At 41.7% G+C, this 18,438-nt stretch overlaps 1 protein-coding gene across 1 annotated transcript; it reads right to left on the bottom strand.

Annotated features, from left to right (window-relative positions):
* Positions 1-3,892: 3,892 nt before the first annotated feature.
* nicn1 (nicolin 1) lies at positions 3,893-17,980 on the bottom strand. Its single transcript, XM_084445341.1, has 7 exons — positions 17,728-17,980; positions 16,276-16,418; positions 15,964-16,146; positions 9,734-9,847; positions 9,509-9,577; positions 9,319-9,423; positions 3,893-4,525 (listed from the first exon to the last, which is right to left on the bottom strand). The coding sequence occupies exons 2-7, from the start codon at positions 16,405-16,407 to the stop codon at positions 4,484-4,486; spliced, it is 645 nt and encodes a 214-aa protein (XP_084301467.1). The 5' UTR covers positions 16,408-16,418; positions 17,728-17,980; the 3' UTR covers positions 3,893-4,483.
* Positions 17,981-18,438: the final 458 nt, after the last annotated feature.

Here is an 18,438-nt window from a genome sequence, read left to right as displayed (position 1 = left end):
TATACTGTAGCATGGGCCAATGCAGAACCCAGAGGCGTCATGAACTTGAGGGGGCAAGTGCCCCCTCAGATTTGGAGGTGTTATTTTTCTTTTTTACATTTCTGTTATTGTTTGTTTACCATTACATTTTACAATGCAGAGATATGATTATTTTCTCTACTAAGCTGAATGTATAATTTTAATTATGTCATAGACCACCTCGAAAAGCCACCATAACCTCTTTCAAAAAGCCAAACACCCTCTTTCCCGGTAGATTTGGTTTCTTCCAAATTAACACTGGACCTGGAAGCCCACCCCCCCTCGCCTCTCAGATAAACACGTTTTTATGGTCTGCTTGCATACATTTAGATTAAGTTTGTCCTTAACTGATGAACAGGTCCTCCAAATATTAGGATATTCAGTATATCAGATTCAATATACTTCATACTTCAGTATTAGGGCTGTATATCATCTTGGATTTCGCGATACGATACGCATCACGATACACAGGTCACGATTCGATACGTATCACGATACAGAGGTCACGATACAATACGATACGATACGTATTGCGATACACACATCATTTACTGAAAGATTTTAAGTGTTCAAGACTGAAAACTGAATGGCTCAAATGCACTATATAGATAACTCAAACTCAATGACTGGACAGAGAGCTAGCTAATAAATATTTTATATTTGATATCCATGCTTTTTAAACTGTCAACATTGTAGTATTTATGGTTTTTCAAAATTATTTATATGTATGCTTTTTTAACTTAATATTGTAGAATATGCTTTTTAAACTGGATTTAAAAATTTAAATATTATTATTTTTTTTTTTTTTAATTTTACAGCGCCCGGCTGTATCGATACTCCGGGCTGAAAGATCGATACAGTATCGCGAGACTACGTACCGCGATGCATCGTTGTATCGATACAATCCTACAGCCCTATTCAGTATACAGTATATCATTCGGACCAATGTCAAGTGAGTAAAAAAAAAAAAAAAAAAAAGTAGATTTGTTTTCCCTTACTTTTATTTTGAAAGTCATTGAAAGAACACTACCGGTAAGTTTAATTTCACACCGCTTGAGTGGCAACTGGTAGTGTTAGTAGTGCTGCAAAAATGCACAAAAAACACTAAGTTTGCGTGCGCTACTAACGCCTCGCACGCACACGTGCTGCGCTATCTTGTGCCCCCTCGATTTTTGGGGTTGCATGACACCCCTGGTAGAACCCATTACATTTTGGAGCTGATCCGACCCGAGGTGGGCATCACAGAGCCATCCTTATGGCCACCCATTCACTTTGTTGGAGAATGTCTTGTTCAATATGGGTTAAGAAGCAAAACGGAGCTTCGGAAGCAGAAGCAAAACGGAGCTTCCTAGGCGCATGTGAAAAAAAAAACTGCTCACTAACTTGTACGTAGCCTACGAGATAGCTAAGTCATACTTACTGAAAATGTGTATTTACTCCATATAATCAATGCAATTTCAATAATAATCAGTGGTGATTGCTCCTATAAGCCAGGGTAAGCCTGGCTTACCCATACAAATCCAAATAAAACTTGTTTGCTTTCAGTGAAAGAAGGCACGGAAATCGACTTTCAGACAGTTTTTGACTTAAATGCGTCTTGTATACTGCCATATCGCTTCATTTTCATCCGTGTTTAGCGTTTTGGTAGTGCTCCGTCTCCTCCTACAGTCCTCATGAAAATACAGTCCATGTTACAGCTGTTTTATTAGCTCGTCATTCACTTAACATAACATTGTAGGCCAGGTAAAATTATTCTGGCTTATGGAAATCAAGACCGAATGAAAAATCAACCAATCAAATTAGCTCACATATACAAAACCACGAAAAATGTCGCCATCAGTCGAAATGTAACCTAATCTGTAATTTGTCAAAATGTTTAAAAGTGGACGTAGGGTAAGCCAGTTCTCAAAGTGCTTACATTGGAATTCCCATTGACATTTTAACATTGGGACGGTTTATCCAATCAAAACTTGTCATGACTGTCCCGTCATTAGCTGCGTTTCCATTACACTTTTTCGCTAAATAAAAGCGATATTTCTGAAGTTTCGATAAAGTACAATTGCGCCTTGCCGGTGTTTCCATTACGACTAGAATTGCGCAAAACTTGAGTAAAATCTCGTCCTGCGAGATTCAATTTGCAGAATGCGGAAGAAGGAAGGAGGACTGTAACCGGCGGTAACCATGGATATTCCTAACATTTTAAGAGCAGGAACAGTTATTTTGATGGCCATTACTGTTATTGCTGATGTTGTCAACAGACGAAGGCAGAGGGCGTTACAATATGAATGCCAGAGTCCGTATGTGTGGCAGTGGCCACGTATTAAAAACTTCTGGGAGAGGATCGTGGCCGAGGAGTTCACAGAGGAGTTGTGAATCCAAAACTTCAGGATGACCCGGCCTACATTCGACGTACTGTGCAATTCAATCAAGGATCTAGTTGCACCAGACCCATTATCCCCTCGGGAGCCAGTACCGACAAGGAAGCAAGTGTCCGGTGACGTGTTTTTGTGAAAACTGTGTTTCTATTGCACTTTTGCGATAAACGTCTATATCGAAACTTCTGAAAAACCACCTCATGAGAACGTAAAAACGTTTTATCAAAATTTGAGAGGTTTTTCGAAATTTAGGTGTTTCCATTACCAATTTTTTATTGCGATATTTAGGTTTTACGCAATTCTAGGTGTAATGGAAACGCGACTATTCACGTCACCTGTCAATCACATTACCCACTTTAGCTATCTAGCTAGCATCAATGAACATGGAAAACGGAGTTCTTGAGTATTTATTGAAAGTTGATTCCAAAATGAAGTGGATTAAACAAGTTTGGGTTACGATATAAGGTAGGTCTTTTGTGATTAATTACAGTTATGGCTGTGCGTTTTTCTTTGCCTAGATTTAATAAGCACTCGAGAGCGTGAAATTTGCTTCCTGGAGCGGTGGGCTAATAGGGCTAGTAGGCTAGTAGTAGCCTAAACACTGATTAGTGAAGTAGGGGCGTAGGCTATTGAGTGCTGTGCCTTAAGGGGGTGTATTTTATCATCCTGTCATTCCTCTTCGTGGTTCTTGGCTATTGTTGCCATATAATGGCTCTGTAGTTTATTTAGTGTGTCCCTAAAAGCTTGGTTGTTTCGGCCGAAATATTGTCCTCTTATTCACTCTCTCTCATATTATTGGCCTTTGTTGACGTGTTAAAAAACATCAGTAGGCTAGGCTACTGTAGTTTTCCTGTATGTTTTTTACATATAAAAATGCTACTGCTCAGCGCCCTTCTGGTGCTGTGAAACCGCCCATCAGGGCATGCTTTGAAAGCGCACCCCCCAAAAAATTCTGCACGCTGAGCGTGCGTGCCTTCTCCCTGTACCTATCACACAGGAGACGTGCTCTACAACTTCCATTAATTGTTAAGGGAAGGTCTTGAAATGGCTATATCTCGACGTGGGAAGCCAGACCTTTCTCCAGTGCTGGCACAGCATAAACAAAGTGTGGAGATAGTCTCACATAGCCAGACCTATCTCAACCTAAAAAATGCAGCAATACCAAACATCCTGCTTGCTCGAAATGCATTCATGGGCAGAGGTCTGTGTTCTCTGAGCACCATTTCTAGTTTTCAATAGTTCCCAAGAGGTCATAAGGGTTTGCATGGTGGGTATTACATTTTGTAATGGTATGAAAGGCAAATGACAAAGGAAATTAATGCTAGAATAACATATTTATTTAATTAAAAATTATATTTGAGAAGAGGCATGAAATTCGAGAGCAACAGAATTAATTTGATCTTTGCACTAACAAAGTTCCTCAGCTTTGAAAACCTATTTAATCTAATAATAATACACTGTATGTACTGTATAGCACCTTTCCAGGTGCTCAAAGCACTATTGGAGAGAGAGGGGGGTTCCTGGCACATGTTCCTTACACACTCTACAAGGAATGCAGCAAGTTATCTTTGACTTTACCTCACTCTGATGTATTTGTAGTATTGCTAGTGAGCTTTATATAGGCACAAGACATACATACAGCACATGCATGTACAGAGGCCATACTGTTGAAACATGTTGACATAACTCTATACATACATGCTAGAAATATACACATACTTTGCATATAAAATAATATGATAATAGTTCACAAATTATCCAGACATTGCCATGCATACCCTGATGAAGCAATCATAGCCACAACCTCCACTCTGCCTCCACTATGGACCACTGCTGCCCCCTTCCCTTCTAGCTATAGTCAACATGTTCACAATCATGAGAACTTCTTCTTGCAATTCGCCAGTTCATGTAAACATTAAATAAATGTGTTACTTTTAAGGGGGATGGTTATAGTAAAAGTGTACTTTTATCTTATCTGTGTGATTTCAAAGTAAAGGGTTCAGTGCTCTGTTAAAACTGTTCACATACTAGTAGACTAATAGTGCTATAGAGGTCCACCATTTTGGAGATTACACTCCAGCAGCTCTCAGTCACGTAAAGGACAGCGAGTTGATCTCGTAGCAGCCATCCACCTGTTCAAAGAGAAAAAGACAGACAAAACAGAGGTGACAATTTGAAAGACAGAGACACATTTCAAAGACAGAGCTTGAACCCATGTCAAAGACACACTGATGTCTCTCATCTGATTTTTCAGGCATGACGCTGCAGGTGTTACCAGCCTCAGACAAGGTGTCTGAGCCGAGAGGTAACTGTACATTTTATAAGAAAGACAGACACAATTTAGTGTACCATCATCTCTAGTGAAATATTTATACTATACTAATACTATTGGGGAGGCAAATAGCTAGGAGGTAGAGCGGCCAGCTGGGGATCACAAGGTCCTCTGTTCGATCCTAGCTCCCGACAGTGTGCCGAAGTGTCCTTGAGCAAGATACCGAACCCCAATGGCTCACGTGCAGCACGGTGGCGCAGTACCTAGTACTGTCACAACAAGAAGTTCTCTGGGCCTTTCTGTGTAGCATTTGCATGCTCTCCCTGCCCTGATCAGGAACTGGACTGAGCACTTGGTCCCCGGGCGCAACGATGGCTGCCCAATTTTTTCTCGCTCTCTCTCTTTCTCTAATAAATCAATTCTTCATTAGATCCAATATAATTTTGGATCCAAAATAAACAAAATGGTAAAATGGTAAATGGACTGCACTTATATAGCGCTTTTCCACCTTAGCGGCACTCAAAGCGCTTTACAATGGCCTCTCATTCACCCATTCACACACACATTCATACACCAATGGCGGTAGCTGCCATGCAAGGTGCTAACCTGCTTATTGGGAGCAATTGGGGGTTAGGTGTCTTGCTCAAGGACACTTCGATATGTGGACAGTCGGAGCTGGGATTCGAACCACTGACCCTTCGATCACTGAACGACCCGCTCTACCAACTGAGCTACAGCCGACCCCCTACATCATGCACATTGTGAGTGTACATGTACACGTTTATGACAGGAACACATAGTGTTCCTGTGTACAGTGGCCAGGTTTCCTTCGCCTGAACCATCAGTAGTCTGCAGTGTTTTTGACTCGACTGTACTTGCCAGGGGAGTTGAGTCATGCCTTTTTTATTCGGTGGAAAAGTGGCAGAAGATTAAGTCTGAGGCTGAGTTGCGACCCCTTCTTTCCTTGGAAACTGTCCCAGATTGTTAAAGGAGAAGGCTCTTTTTCGACAACCTGGACCTTATTTACGGCATATTATAAGACGTTTGACTCACCGAGATAACTTTGGTGTAATTCGGAGGCCTGTAGAAGAAATTTTAAATCCAGCACGAGCCAAGTATATCCATGTAATGGCGGCGGACGGGGCACTGAGAATGCAGCTTATAAAAAATTTATTTTCTCACTCTGTTTTTCAAAAACTAAAACCTATCAAACCCTACTCCTCCCACATTTTTGGGCCAATTGACACCCCAATTGCTACACTACATCTTCAGACTGTCCTCTACAAACGATCTTTACAGATTTTTGAAATATCCAAAATCATTTTTTATCAAAATGTTTTACTGTAAAAAGTACTGTATGCACCTATGGCAGATACTCACTCAATCTCCAATGTTCATGAAAAAATTACAACATTTTCATGACATGATAGGTTTAGTGTGAAATTTTTCCTAATTTTATCTCAAAAACTGAATTTTTGCAGTATTTTGAAGTACAGTAGGACCCCACTCATCGGAACTTCAGAGATCCGAACCTCCCGGTCTACCGGACAGGCTTAAAAAACTTTTTTTTTTAGCCTGCTATATGGTTACTGGTGGGATTTTCATTACAGTACTGTATCCTACTGTGAATAAAAACAGAACTGTATGTAGACCTACATGTTGCCTGTAGGCTGTAGCCTACTGTCATGTTTCATTTCTTTGTTACTCTAATGTCGAGCGCAAAACGCAAACGAGTCTGCTACGAGAGAGCTGCATTCTTTGGTAGCCAGAAAGCGTGTCAGCAACCTGAAGCAGAGGAGCATCGTGTCATTTTTCGTTCCCAGTTAATGGACTTCAGGAACACAGACGTGTTGTGGGCATGAAGATTAGCCTACTAGACCTACTGTATTTGTTAAATAATAGCCTACAGCCTAGGCCACGTTAGCCTACATCGGTTGTTTTAGAGACTTTCTTTTAGGCTACAATAGCCTAAGACACGACAACTTGTCTGTCATTTCATTTATTTAATTCTTCATTATCATTTGCTCTAATTGTTCTAATGTTGGGTTGTTTTTAGGCTATACCATGTTGTTCTGCGAATACAGTAGCCTATCGATGCAGCGTACGCCTCATTTGAGAATAAAGTACTGTATTTGATCAAAGCACGCACTCAAGTGGAAATTCGGTTATTTTATTAAAGGCTACTGTAGGTCTATTATAGGCTAGGCTACATGAGTTTAATTGGCTATTTGATTGCAATTTTGATGCATTTTCACAAGTAATTAAGGGTATTTATTGGTCTATTATGAGTCTATATGAAACAAGTATACCACTTATTGAATTTGGTGCATTTTAACATAAGTTTCAGTCATCCGGACATTTCAGAGATACAAACGACCTTCGGTCCCGTTGGGTTCGGATAAGTGGGGTCCTACTGTATGTCCTAATTTTGCCCCCTCAAAATAGGCTACTGCTGTTCATACGTAAGGGATAATGAATGAGGGGCGGGTCTTTGTGCTGTTTAAATGACCGACGCGGAGGTAGTGAACATCTGCAAAGGTCATTTAAACAGCACAAAGACCCGCCCCTCGTTCATTATCCCGCTTATACAACGGCCTTTCAACAAAAAACATAATTCTAATCACAATCGAGTATTCACACAAGCTGTTGTATAAAGGAAAAATACACTACCCACAATCCTATAGTGCAAAAGCAATGTCTCCACTAACCAGAGACGTTGTTGGCAACCCTGCCCCAACAGTGGACACTAGGACTACAACTGGCTAAATTGACTCTGATTAAGGCCCTGTTTACATGACAACGAATTTTCCAAAACGGGAAAGATCTTCTTTTGCGTTTCCCAAAGGTTCTGCGTTCACACAAAAGTATTGCGATGAGGATCCGCGTTCACACGGATCCGCAAACATGTTTGCAAAGGCTGTAGTATGCATGCCAAGCCAGTAGGCAACAGGGCTTGGACATGGCCTATGGAAGTTTTCCTAAGTTCCCCTTATTTGACATTACTGTTAAAAGAGTAGTAAAGGGAAAATGCATGTTTAGCCCTGTTTTAAGGTTACTTATGATCATATACAATGGTTCAGATCAAAACGTTGACAAAGCTAGCATTTTCGAGAAAGTTGATAATTGCTCTACCACCATTTTGGTCATACAATGGATGTGGATGGGCATCTTGAAAAATCATTCAAAAACATGTTAAACTCTCGACTTCAAAGACAAGAAGCTCTGCGTATTGCCAGTTTACACGGCGAGAATTACTGTGGCGTTTTAAAAGATTCCACTCTGGGACACGGTTTCAAAAGTTTGTGGATTCAGGCCCGCAAAACGCAGTTGTAATGTAAACGAAAGGCCACACCGCAACAAAGGTTTTCCGTTTTATGCAGGGATCGTTGTCATGTAAACGGCACCTAAGAGGACACCAGCGCCACTGATTGTTTGATTGGTTTCCACCTGTCTTGTTAGTCTGTATATATATAGCCTACATGTATCTCCCCTCTTGTCCTTTGTCTGCTCATTATTTGCTGTAGCTGTGCGTTGCCCCTGGTGTTGTCCTGTGCCAACTTGTAAGTCTGTAAGCTTGTAAGCTTTGTCTTTTGTTTCGTTTCATCGTTTATTCTTAGTTTTTTTGTTTTTGCTCCTTGTGGGTGCCTTTATTTTAACAAACATTTTGTGGAAACTGCTTAAACCTCCATGTTACATGCACCTGTGACATTTACATGGAACCCTTGTGATTGTGATGTTTAAGTCGATGTGAAACCATTCATGGCTTCTCACATGGCATAGCTCAACAAGAGTTCAAGCCCATGGGGATGCAAAATAAAAATACTAATGCATACTCTACTCTGCTGTGTGAAATTATTTTTTAACGATATATTTTATTTGTAGCTGTTACTGTTCTTTTTTGCATCTCTTCATCTGACCAGTCTTGTCTGCTTACATCTCAATCAGTCCCACTTGTGTTCAATCAAATCAAATCAGTCAATCAGTGAATCCATGCTCAGTCCAGAGTCCCACAACTCACACCGATCACAATATGTAGGCTTATTAATATGTTCATGCAGGATTCCTATGGTGTAAATATCTACCTGTGACATTTATACTTTTTTAGGTCAGTTGTGAGTTCAAGCCCTGGGTGATGCAGAAAAAAACACGCTAATGCCTACTCAGGCATTGTACTGTTTGGATTTCAGACTTGTGATTTTAGCGATTTTTTTTATTTATTTAAGATTTAAAGAGGCCCTCATTTGTCTCCTTCCTCTTCCTCAACAACGCCCGGCCCCGATCCAGTGCTGCACAGAAGCTGTCATTTATTTTATATTTGCCTCAGCAGTCCCACGAATGGAAATGCAGTTGTCTAGTATGCATTAAGGTTTTATTGCATACAATACCATTTCCAAACTTCAGTTTAGAAATGAAAATATGAATGCCCTCATAAAGGTTGCGTATATGCCTTGCATTGGCAAAGGAGTGCATTTGAGCCTCTCACCCACATTCATCAGTACTTATTGGACAGGTTGGCAGATAGAGACACTGTTACAGCAGTTTGCCAGTTGTGCTCAACAATGCTGAGGCAAAAAATTACATGAGACGTCTGTATTTCTCCCTCATGTAAACAAAGATTTTCATTTTCATTTTCAGAATCTAGGCAGGACTTACATCAAAGCGTCCTATGGAGGTTGTGGTCTGATTGGTCTGCATCACTTCTGTCAATGCCCACATCTGCTGGATGCTGGATGACACAGTCTGAGAATCAGGAAGTCCCTGGAGACAGAATAGGGGGAATGAAAGGACTAAAAATGTAAATACTAAGCGATGTAGCTGCTGATTTGACCTCAAAGATTCTTACCTCCATATCGGAATGTTGGCCCACATGTGTGAGGCCAGACAACCAATCAGGAATGTCCCTCTCTGGATCCTAGAATAGAAAAATAAATGAACAAAAGTGAGTGACATGACTATTTTAATTATTTGTACCAACCACACCAGTGCCTTGTTAAATGGTGACTTCTATAATAGGACTCTACTGGACCTTAGAGATTAAGGAAAACTTCTGCAGTGACCTGTGGCTCACCTCTTTGACATAAGGGTGAATCTTTATCTCGTCCAGAGTGAAGTTGAGCCAGGCGGAGGACGGCTGCCTCAGGATCAGTCTGACCGACGTCACCCTGTCTGGCTCCACCAGCATCTGAAACAGATATCAAATGTCACAGATGGGATTTGAACCAACATTCTACGTGGGAAACCTAGCATCGACCTCTAGACCAAAAGGGAATTATTAGAGATCCAAGGGCAATATTTGGCTCTACAAAGTCACAGGCACGGGTACTCATCACATAACTGTTGTTCCAAACAACCTCACTGTACATGTGATGGGTTAGGAATGCTTCCCTCTATTATACAAGTTATACTGCTTGTTCAATAAAACATTTGAAAAAAAAATCAGCTCAAAAAATGCAAACACACAAACATGGTCTGTGCTTGTTCACCATGTCCTAGGGCTTGCTAGTGTAGGGACTGATGGAATGAATACCAGCTGATTATGCTGCATCTTTCAGTTGGATCTGCTTGTGTTCCAGGTCACCTTAGCAGAGCCTTTAGCTCAGGTAGCTAATACACATCTGCAGCTCTCAGGCCTGTTTCCTCACTACAAAACTGTAAGAGAGTGTATCAGTTGCTACAATTGTCAGTTTGCCCCAGACTTATGTAACAGATGACACTGTCGTTCGTCAGTATTGCGTCCACTAGGGTTGCCACGGTGTGGATTTTTTCCAACCGACCCATGACAACACTGGTATTGCCAGTAACATTATCTACAATAAGAGTGCCTTCATGTATTAACACTTATAAAGAAGCACAGGACCGAATGTACTTTACTTTTTTGCCCCTTTTATTACAGCCAGGCATAAGTATGTAAATTTCAAAAATATAGAACACGTTTACACTTCAATGTATAGACAATATATAAAGCAAGCTAAGTATAAAAAAGAGTTAGCAATACAGTAGAATAAACCAGCGTAAAGCAAGTCTAATCAGAAAAATGACAGTACAACACCAAATTCTACAAGCTTCAAAGGAGGTCAGTAGGTTGAACAGGATGGACAGGGCAGTAAAGAACAGCTGAAACTTATCTCTTTGTGTAGGCCCTGAAATTTCTATCACAATGCTGTTGCTAGAGCTTTTAACAAAATGTTGAATAAGATGGATGACGGCTTGCATAGGCATACACAAGCTGACTATGTCTTTTAATAGCCTACTACTAGTTTAAATAATACAGTGGGCTCCAAAATTACTGGCACCCCTGACAAGCAATGCACATGAAAAAAAAACTAAACTAAACAATATATATAATGTTACACATACTTTTCTAGCACCACCTACAGGTCATTAAAGGAGTAGTAAAGGGAAAAATCATGTTTAGGCCTATTTTAAGGTTACTTATGATCATATACAATGGTTCATATACAATGGTTCAGATCAAAAGGTTGACAAAACTAGCACTTTTGAGAAAGTCTGATAATTGCTCTACCACCGTTTTGGTCATTGGTCATCCGTTTTTCCAACCTTCTTCACGTGCAAATGCACTGGAATGGCAGTCAAACCCGTAACTTGAACTCGTACCCGATTGATGTACTCCCAGTTGCGCTCTCTGACGTCACACAGCCCTCTAAACAAGATGGCAGCCCACATGGGTACGGCGACAAAGATAACTTTAGGGCAACGTTAAGTAAATTTGTACGTTGTATCAAAATAATATATGTTTTTATGCACTACAATCTGCTATGTGTATGTAATAATGCCCAAATATGTTGACAAGAGATAGTTAGTGCTAGCTAGCGCTAGCTAGCTAACGTTAAGGTAAACCTGAACTTGACCATGCAAACGGCAAAGTCGATGATGTCAATAAATAAAATTATGTAACTTACGATTTCTTAGCATAGCGAAATTAGGCATACAATATTTAGCTTGCCAGCTCTGACAGTGTGCCAAATCTCAAGCTTTTGCCATATTGGCTTGTTTACATTTATCTAGAATTCCACGCATTCAGACAGTTTGCCTGGAACGCTATGAAGTCGTGAGTCGTGACTTGAAGTCGTAACTTACTGGCTCAAAATTCTATCTGGAACATGGCATTACTTACAGTTTAACACTACAACAACTTGACCATCTTCAATAAATGGAAGTACAGTTCAACAACGTACTTCATGCTCCATCATCATTGAGGTTATCCAGTCAAGTCAGTGAAGAGTGTTTGTCTGGTGATGTGTGCCCCGCTACGTGCTCAGGTGCCAGAATAATATAATTACAGAGAAACTCCAGAGTGTGATAAGTAGCCTACTATATTAATGTTCCAATGGAACCTTAATATTATTGTAAATATCATCTACCAAAATGAAACCAGTTATTAAATTCCACTTATTTAAGTTCATCTAAGTCTTAATGAGCTATATTGTGCCATTACATCACTTTGTCATCCAACACCATGGAGAAAAATAAATAACTGGCAGTTCAAAAGAGACAGATGGTTGTAGACCTTCATGAATCTGGTAATGGCTACAAATGATTGAATATAATACCACTGAGCACTGACAGGGTTTAAAAGCACAAACCGAATGAAAATGCTCCATATAAACACCTCAATCCAAATAAAAAGGCCCAAACCGATTGAAATGTCAATCGGTTGCAGAGGCGTAGGGTAAACATTTTCATAAACCGATCAAGTATCATATAAACGATGAAATGGATTACACTCTGGCTGCGTTCTTTCTGCGCACACTCTCTGTCAAAGGGGACGTACGTCTATGGCGGGTAAATTGCTTCCAAGCAGAACTGAACCACAGCGGAGAATTCGTTTTTAATCCAAATGCAGAACTGAACATTATTGGATGCCTAGACGGCAGGAAAATAAGGAATAATGACCACAAAACGTCATTAGAGTCAGTTGTTATCAAGCTGCTGCTTCATTAAGAGCACCACAATAACAAACAGACGATAGATATCCGTTAGCAAAGTTTTGACTTGAGTTTCTGTAACCATAGTAACTCACTCACTCCTGCCAGTGCATGTCACACAGCTTTTCTGATTACATGCATTATATAAACACCACAACATATTAGATCACCTCCCATGTAAACAGTTGCCCCGATATCTTCAATCAGATTGAATTAAATCAGATTGAAAAAAGTGTGCATGTAAATGCAGCTAGTTTTAACAAATGGAGGCCTTGGCGGCGTCTTGGGGTCACCAGGTTTCAAAAAGTACCATCAGACACCACCTTCACAACCACAGGCTCTTTGTTAGGGTTGCCAGAAGAGGGCCTTTTCTGACCAAAAGACACAAAAGCAAGCACTGGCAAACGTCATTAAAATTATGACTGGATGAAGGTGCTCTGGTCAGATGAGAGCAAAATAGAATGTTTTCATCAGATACAGCAAAGTCTCAAATCGAGACACCCTTTTGTGTCTGCCGCACGGGATCTCCTGCAGCAATGCAGAGATCATAACTTCAGCGAGGCAGGACTACACCTGGCGTGCGGAGTGGGAGACAAATACCTCCAGACTCTGTGATTTCATCCCGGCCGCCGGTCCTTCCCCTCCCGGGATGGACATCCAGAGGAAATGCACCTCATACCCACGGTGAACTATGGTGGTGGGTCAGTGATGTTTTAATTCCAGAGGCCCAGGGACATTGGTTAAGATTGATGGCATAATGAATTCCAAGAATTATCAGGCAATTGTGACGGATAATCTGGTTGCCTCTGCCAGAAGGCTGGGACTTGGCTGTAGGTGAACTTTCCAGCAAGACAATGATCCAAATCCTACCTCAAGATCCACACAGAAATGGTTCTGATGGATTTTGGAGAGATTCACATATAACATATATGTATGTCCTGTAGTTTCTGAAGGGTAGTCAACACGCACTGGTAAATATACAATAGCTGTTCTGCCAACCGGCCCTAGCAGAAGGGTCATGCTAAGGGGTCAACTTTGGGAATGCAGACTAGTAGAGAGGCCTAATCTCACTGCCTAAGATCATATCTTATTTAGAAAGAAGGCCCTCTTCAAAGTCATAAATTAATTAATGGTTGAAGTCTAGGGGGTTACGTCATATATATTGGGCGCCCCAGCTGACGCACATGGGTGTTATGGAACATTCAAGTCTAGTACACTGTGAATTGCAAGTAAGGGTCATCTTGGCCCCCATAGCACCATTTAATCAGAACCTTAGCTGATACCGATACGCAGGCAGGAAAACAGTATTCAAGCGGCATTTGGCCTTGGAATACTGATTTTGGCTCTGAACGTGGAAGGCAGGCACTTCGTGCACATAGAGGGTAGACAGATTTAGGCCAAGTGTCTATTCCATAAGATTCTGTATACTGAAACCTATATAATAAACCTGTGTTTTTGCTGCTCCAAATCCCGTGTTGGACATTCTTAATTTCCAAGAAGACCAGACTAAATGTGGTTACTAGCTGAGTGATGCTGCAACTTTCTTGAATTTAAAAAAACACAATGCAGAAAACAACAAAACAAGAAATATCATCAAATAAAAACACCAAAAGCCAACAGTTCCTTGTTCATCAGTCGCTAGACCTCAATCCAATCTAACGCCTGTGGGGTGAGTTGAAGAGGGCAATTGATAGGCGCAAACCCAAGAATATGAAGGATCTTGAAATGAAACATTAATAAAGTACAGTATTTCGCCCATGATGGTATATTCAGTTTCTGTAATTATATTCTTTATATTTTTATGTATTGTTTGTGCATTGCCAGTCAGAAAGGTGCCAGTAATTTTGGAGCCCACTATAGGGAGGTTGACATCTATGATGTAGACCCCTGGGCAAGACGTGTCAGTTTTAGCATCTCCCATCTGCAGGGCTACAGGTGTCTTCACAGCACAAGCCACAGGGGTGACACTCATCTTGATCCTGACTGTGGAGGGAGAGGAAGTGTATCCAAGGAGTGACGTGAGGTGTATCCATCAGCGTTTCTTAAAGGACAATGCTCGTTTTTGACAACCTGGACCTTATTTACGACATATTATACGCCGTTTGACTCACCGAGATCACTTTGGTGTAGTTCGGAGGCCTGTAGAAGAAATGTTAAATCCAGCGCGAGCCATTATATCCATGTAATGGCGGTGATCGGGGCAACGAGAATGCAGCTTCTAAAAATCTATTTTCTGCCGCAAAACGGTTGTTTTCATCAATCTGTCTGGATGAATCGCTAGTTGTGCTTACATAGAGAGCATAGACCTGTTGTGGTATTTCCCATGCCTCTGTAATATGATCTTTAGAAACGTCGTTAGACACGAAATAGCTTCCTCACTTGCTCCAGCAAGCATGCGCACAGCGTGCTGGAGCAACGATTGCGCGCTGTGCGCATTAGTGCTGGAGCAAGTGAGGAAGCTATTTCGTTTCGAAAGACGTTTCTAAAGATCATGGCATGTGAAAACCACAACAGTTATGCTCTATGTAAGCTCAACTAGCGATTCATCCAGACAGATTGATGAAAACAACCGTTTCGCGGCAGAAAATAGATTTTTAGAAGCTGCATTCTCGTTGACCCGATCACCGCCATTACATGGATATACTGGCTCGCGCTGGATTTTAAATTTCTTCTACAGGCCTCCGAACTACACCAAAGTGATCTCGGTGAGTCAAACGTCTTATAATATGTCGTAAATAAGGTCCAGGTTGTCGAAAACGAGCATTGTCCTTTAAGGATGGACTGAACATGAGCATCTGGATAATAGATTTCTATCTAGTTAGTTAGCTAGCTAATGCGCTGCAGTGATGCGCTATATGTAAATACTAATAGTCAGTAATTTGGAGGTAGGCTAAAACATCACTTTGATAGTGACATTATACATATTCTTTAAAAGAACAATAAAGCCCTTATAGTTTAATAAATAACCACCCTCTCCTCTCCCCTCACATTGTCGTCTAGCCTACTGTAGCAGCAGCGAAGTGAAGGGAGTAGGCTGACAGCTCGCTCTCTGAACTCGCAGCTCTGCTGCCTGTGACTTCTGCTGTGTGGGGCAGACACTTGTTTCATAGTAGCCTAACGGTGATTACTCAGACCAAATATTGATAACACGATAAGTCTATTTTACAAATTTGAGTTTTGCTTTATTTGATGAGTGGGCACTGATATGTGAAAATTAATTAAATTGGTAAGACTTCACTTGAGTCTGCCTTGAGTTTCAGTGGGAGGGGTTTGCATTTTGGGGGACAATTCGGTTTGTTCCAATGTACCAGGCAAGATCAATTAAGCCCAGAGTATTTGACAGAGGTCTGACCTGCAGCCTGTGTATGGCGCAGTAGTCCTGGGAGCCCTCCTCTGTGTGTGGCCTGGGCATCAGGCAGTGGTCCCTTAGGCAGGTGGCCCAACGGGCCGGCCCCTCCTGGTCCCCCGGCTGACGCCTCAGCAGACGCACCGTCAGGAAGGCTGTGTAATAATTCTTAAAGCAGAGCTCCTCAATCTGGCAGGAGGGGTAGGATAGGATAGAAGAATTTATCTTTAGCAACACTTGTACCTTGTTTCACTCACAATACCCCTTGACCTTAGGGGGACATGTGGATAGACAAACGTACACACACACTGGACTCACGTTAACCGTCTGTCCTATAGGGAGGTTGACATCTATGATGTAGACCCCTGGGCGAGACGTGTCAGTTTTAGCATCCCCTATCTGCAGGGCTACAGGTGTCTTCACAGCACAAGCCACAGGGGTGACACTCATCTTGATCCTGACTGTGGAGGGAGAGGTAGAGTGTATCCAAGGAGTGACGTGCGGTGTATCCATCAACGTTTCTTAAAGTCGCACAGAAATTAAAAAAGATTCTGTCCCATTTTGGTTCACATAATTGGTCAGTGTTCACCTATTCAACGATGTATGCCAAAAAAATAATGTATTACTTCCTGGAAAACGTTAGGTCACGTGCAATTACGACAACAGGTACCTTATGCTGTGTTCACAACGGGCGCAAATTTTTCCGGCCACGCGGCGAGTTTACATAGAAGTCAATACAATTTGCGCAAACTGGGCGGCGGGCAGCGCGAATCTGGCGAACCCGGCAAACTACGGAAGTTTGATGATCTCAAACTTCCATTTCTGTGCGACTTTAAGGATGGACTGAACATGAGCATCTGGATAATAGATTTCTAGCTTGTGCGGATATCACTAGCTAGCTAGTTAGCTAGCTAAGGCGCTGCAGTGATGCGCTATCTAGGCACAATTTTCTAACATTTGGTGGAACTTCACGTAAGCACCATGGACAGCGAACATTACATCAGGGGTGAGTTCAGCCCTGACAAAACGTTGCACCTTGATGTGACCCCAGAGATCGCTCTGTGCGAAAAGTCACAGTGCTGCCACCAATCGGTGAATGCAGCAGCACATGTAAAATTTGCGCGAACCAAGTTCTAACCGTAGCTAGTGGTTGTTGTAGTGGCTGTAACGGTGACAAGAGAAGGTTGTGTGTAACATGTTGGCTGTGCCATCTTCCACCTGTACCTGCTTTGCGTGACGAGCTTTAAACATGTGCTGCTGAAGCATTCACCGATTGGTGGCAGCACTGTGACTCGCACAGAGCGCGCGCTATTTCCGGTAGAGCGTAGAACAACCCTAGATATCCGAAATGAAGGAACAGTGAGTGAAAAATAGGCTATAACAGTGGTTAGTTCACCTATAAACGAACCGACAAGGCCCCGACATGACAAAAGACATCTACAGAAATGCATGGTGAGCGTCCGATTTGAAATTCGCCGTCCGGAATAGTCCGGTCACCCTTTTCTATATCCTTATATACGTGACCCCAGATTAGAGGAGCGACAGCATATCTCTGGGGTCACATCGGGGCTACACCTTGCACGGTCACTGAGAAGATAGGGCGGGATTTATTTATCAGTCTGCTGATTTGGTAACACCTCTGTCACACCCACCAAATGAGAGAAAACCTCAATGCCCGTGGACACCATTTCACACCGTTTTGAGGAAACACTTTTGTTCAACCAGGAAACCGTAGCAAAACGGTGCAGAACGTTTTGAGATTGAACTCACCCCAGGGAGCCGGTTAATTTCTTATGTCGAGAAGACAAGTTAGGTTGACTGACTAGCTTGCAACACATGTACCTTACACATTTCGCTAGATAACGTTAATCTAACAAAGTTAACTAACTAGCTAGCTAACGGTAGTAACGTTATACAGCTGTAAGGTAAACTATCACTATCGATGTAGTCTTGGCTATCATATTAAACGTTCAATGCGCTTAGCTATTTATTCCCCAACAACAATTGTTGTTCATTATTTTGTCCTCCACTAAGAAAAAAATCCTGTCTCCTGTAAATGTCGGTCTGCTGTTTACATGCCCGAAAACGCTGCATCTCTTCCATCCCGCTTCCTGAGCAATACGCCTTTCCGGTACCATTATTTCAAAGTAAAAGTTCTGGACTGGGTTGCACCAGTTTGTGTTATCTTAACCCCTGACTAAATTCCAACTACAGTAGTTAGTCGCATACCAGTTGGCGTCTAATTTCGGTTGCACCACGGCAATTTAGGCGTTGTCTTAACTAGTAACCACTAACTAGTTACTAAACAATTGTCGTCGTATGACTGACGGCAGGATCCAAATAGGCAATCGGCAAGCAAGTAAAAATACTGTGGAGCTAAAGAAAACACTGAAAATGTTCTATTGCACTGTCCCAACTATGAGGTAGACAGAGAGAGACTCTGGGATAAAGTCAGAGAAGCAGGACGGGAATCGACTTTGA

This window comes from Borostomias antarcticus (assembly GCF_949987555.1).
Source record: "Borostomias antarcticus genome assembly, chromosome: 11".
NCBI classification, from domain to species: Eukaryota; Metazoa; Chordata; class Actinopteri; order Stomiiformes; family Stomiidae; genus Borostomias; species Borostomias antarcticus.
This window is presented reverse-complemented; position numbering and strand designations above follow the sequence as displayed.

Bases quoted from the DNA above. Each gene is read 5' to 3' on its own strand.
- nicn1 (XM_084445341.1), bottom strand. From the start codon at position 16,407: ATGAGTGTCACCCCTGTGGCTTGTGCTGTGAAGACACCTGTAGCCCTG. The intron at 9,848-15,963 runs GTCAGACCTCTG...TATCTGTTTCAG, and splicing joins GCGCCATACACAGGCTGCAG to ATGCTGGTGGAGCCAGACAG. The intron at 4,526-9,318 runs GTAAGTCCTGCC...CTCTTTGAACAG, and splicing joins CCTCCATAGGACGCTTTGAT to GTGGATGGCTGCTACGAGAT.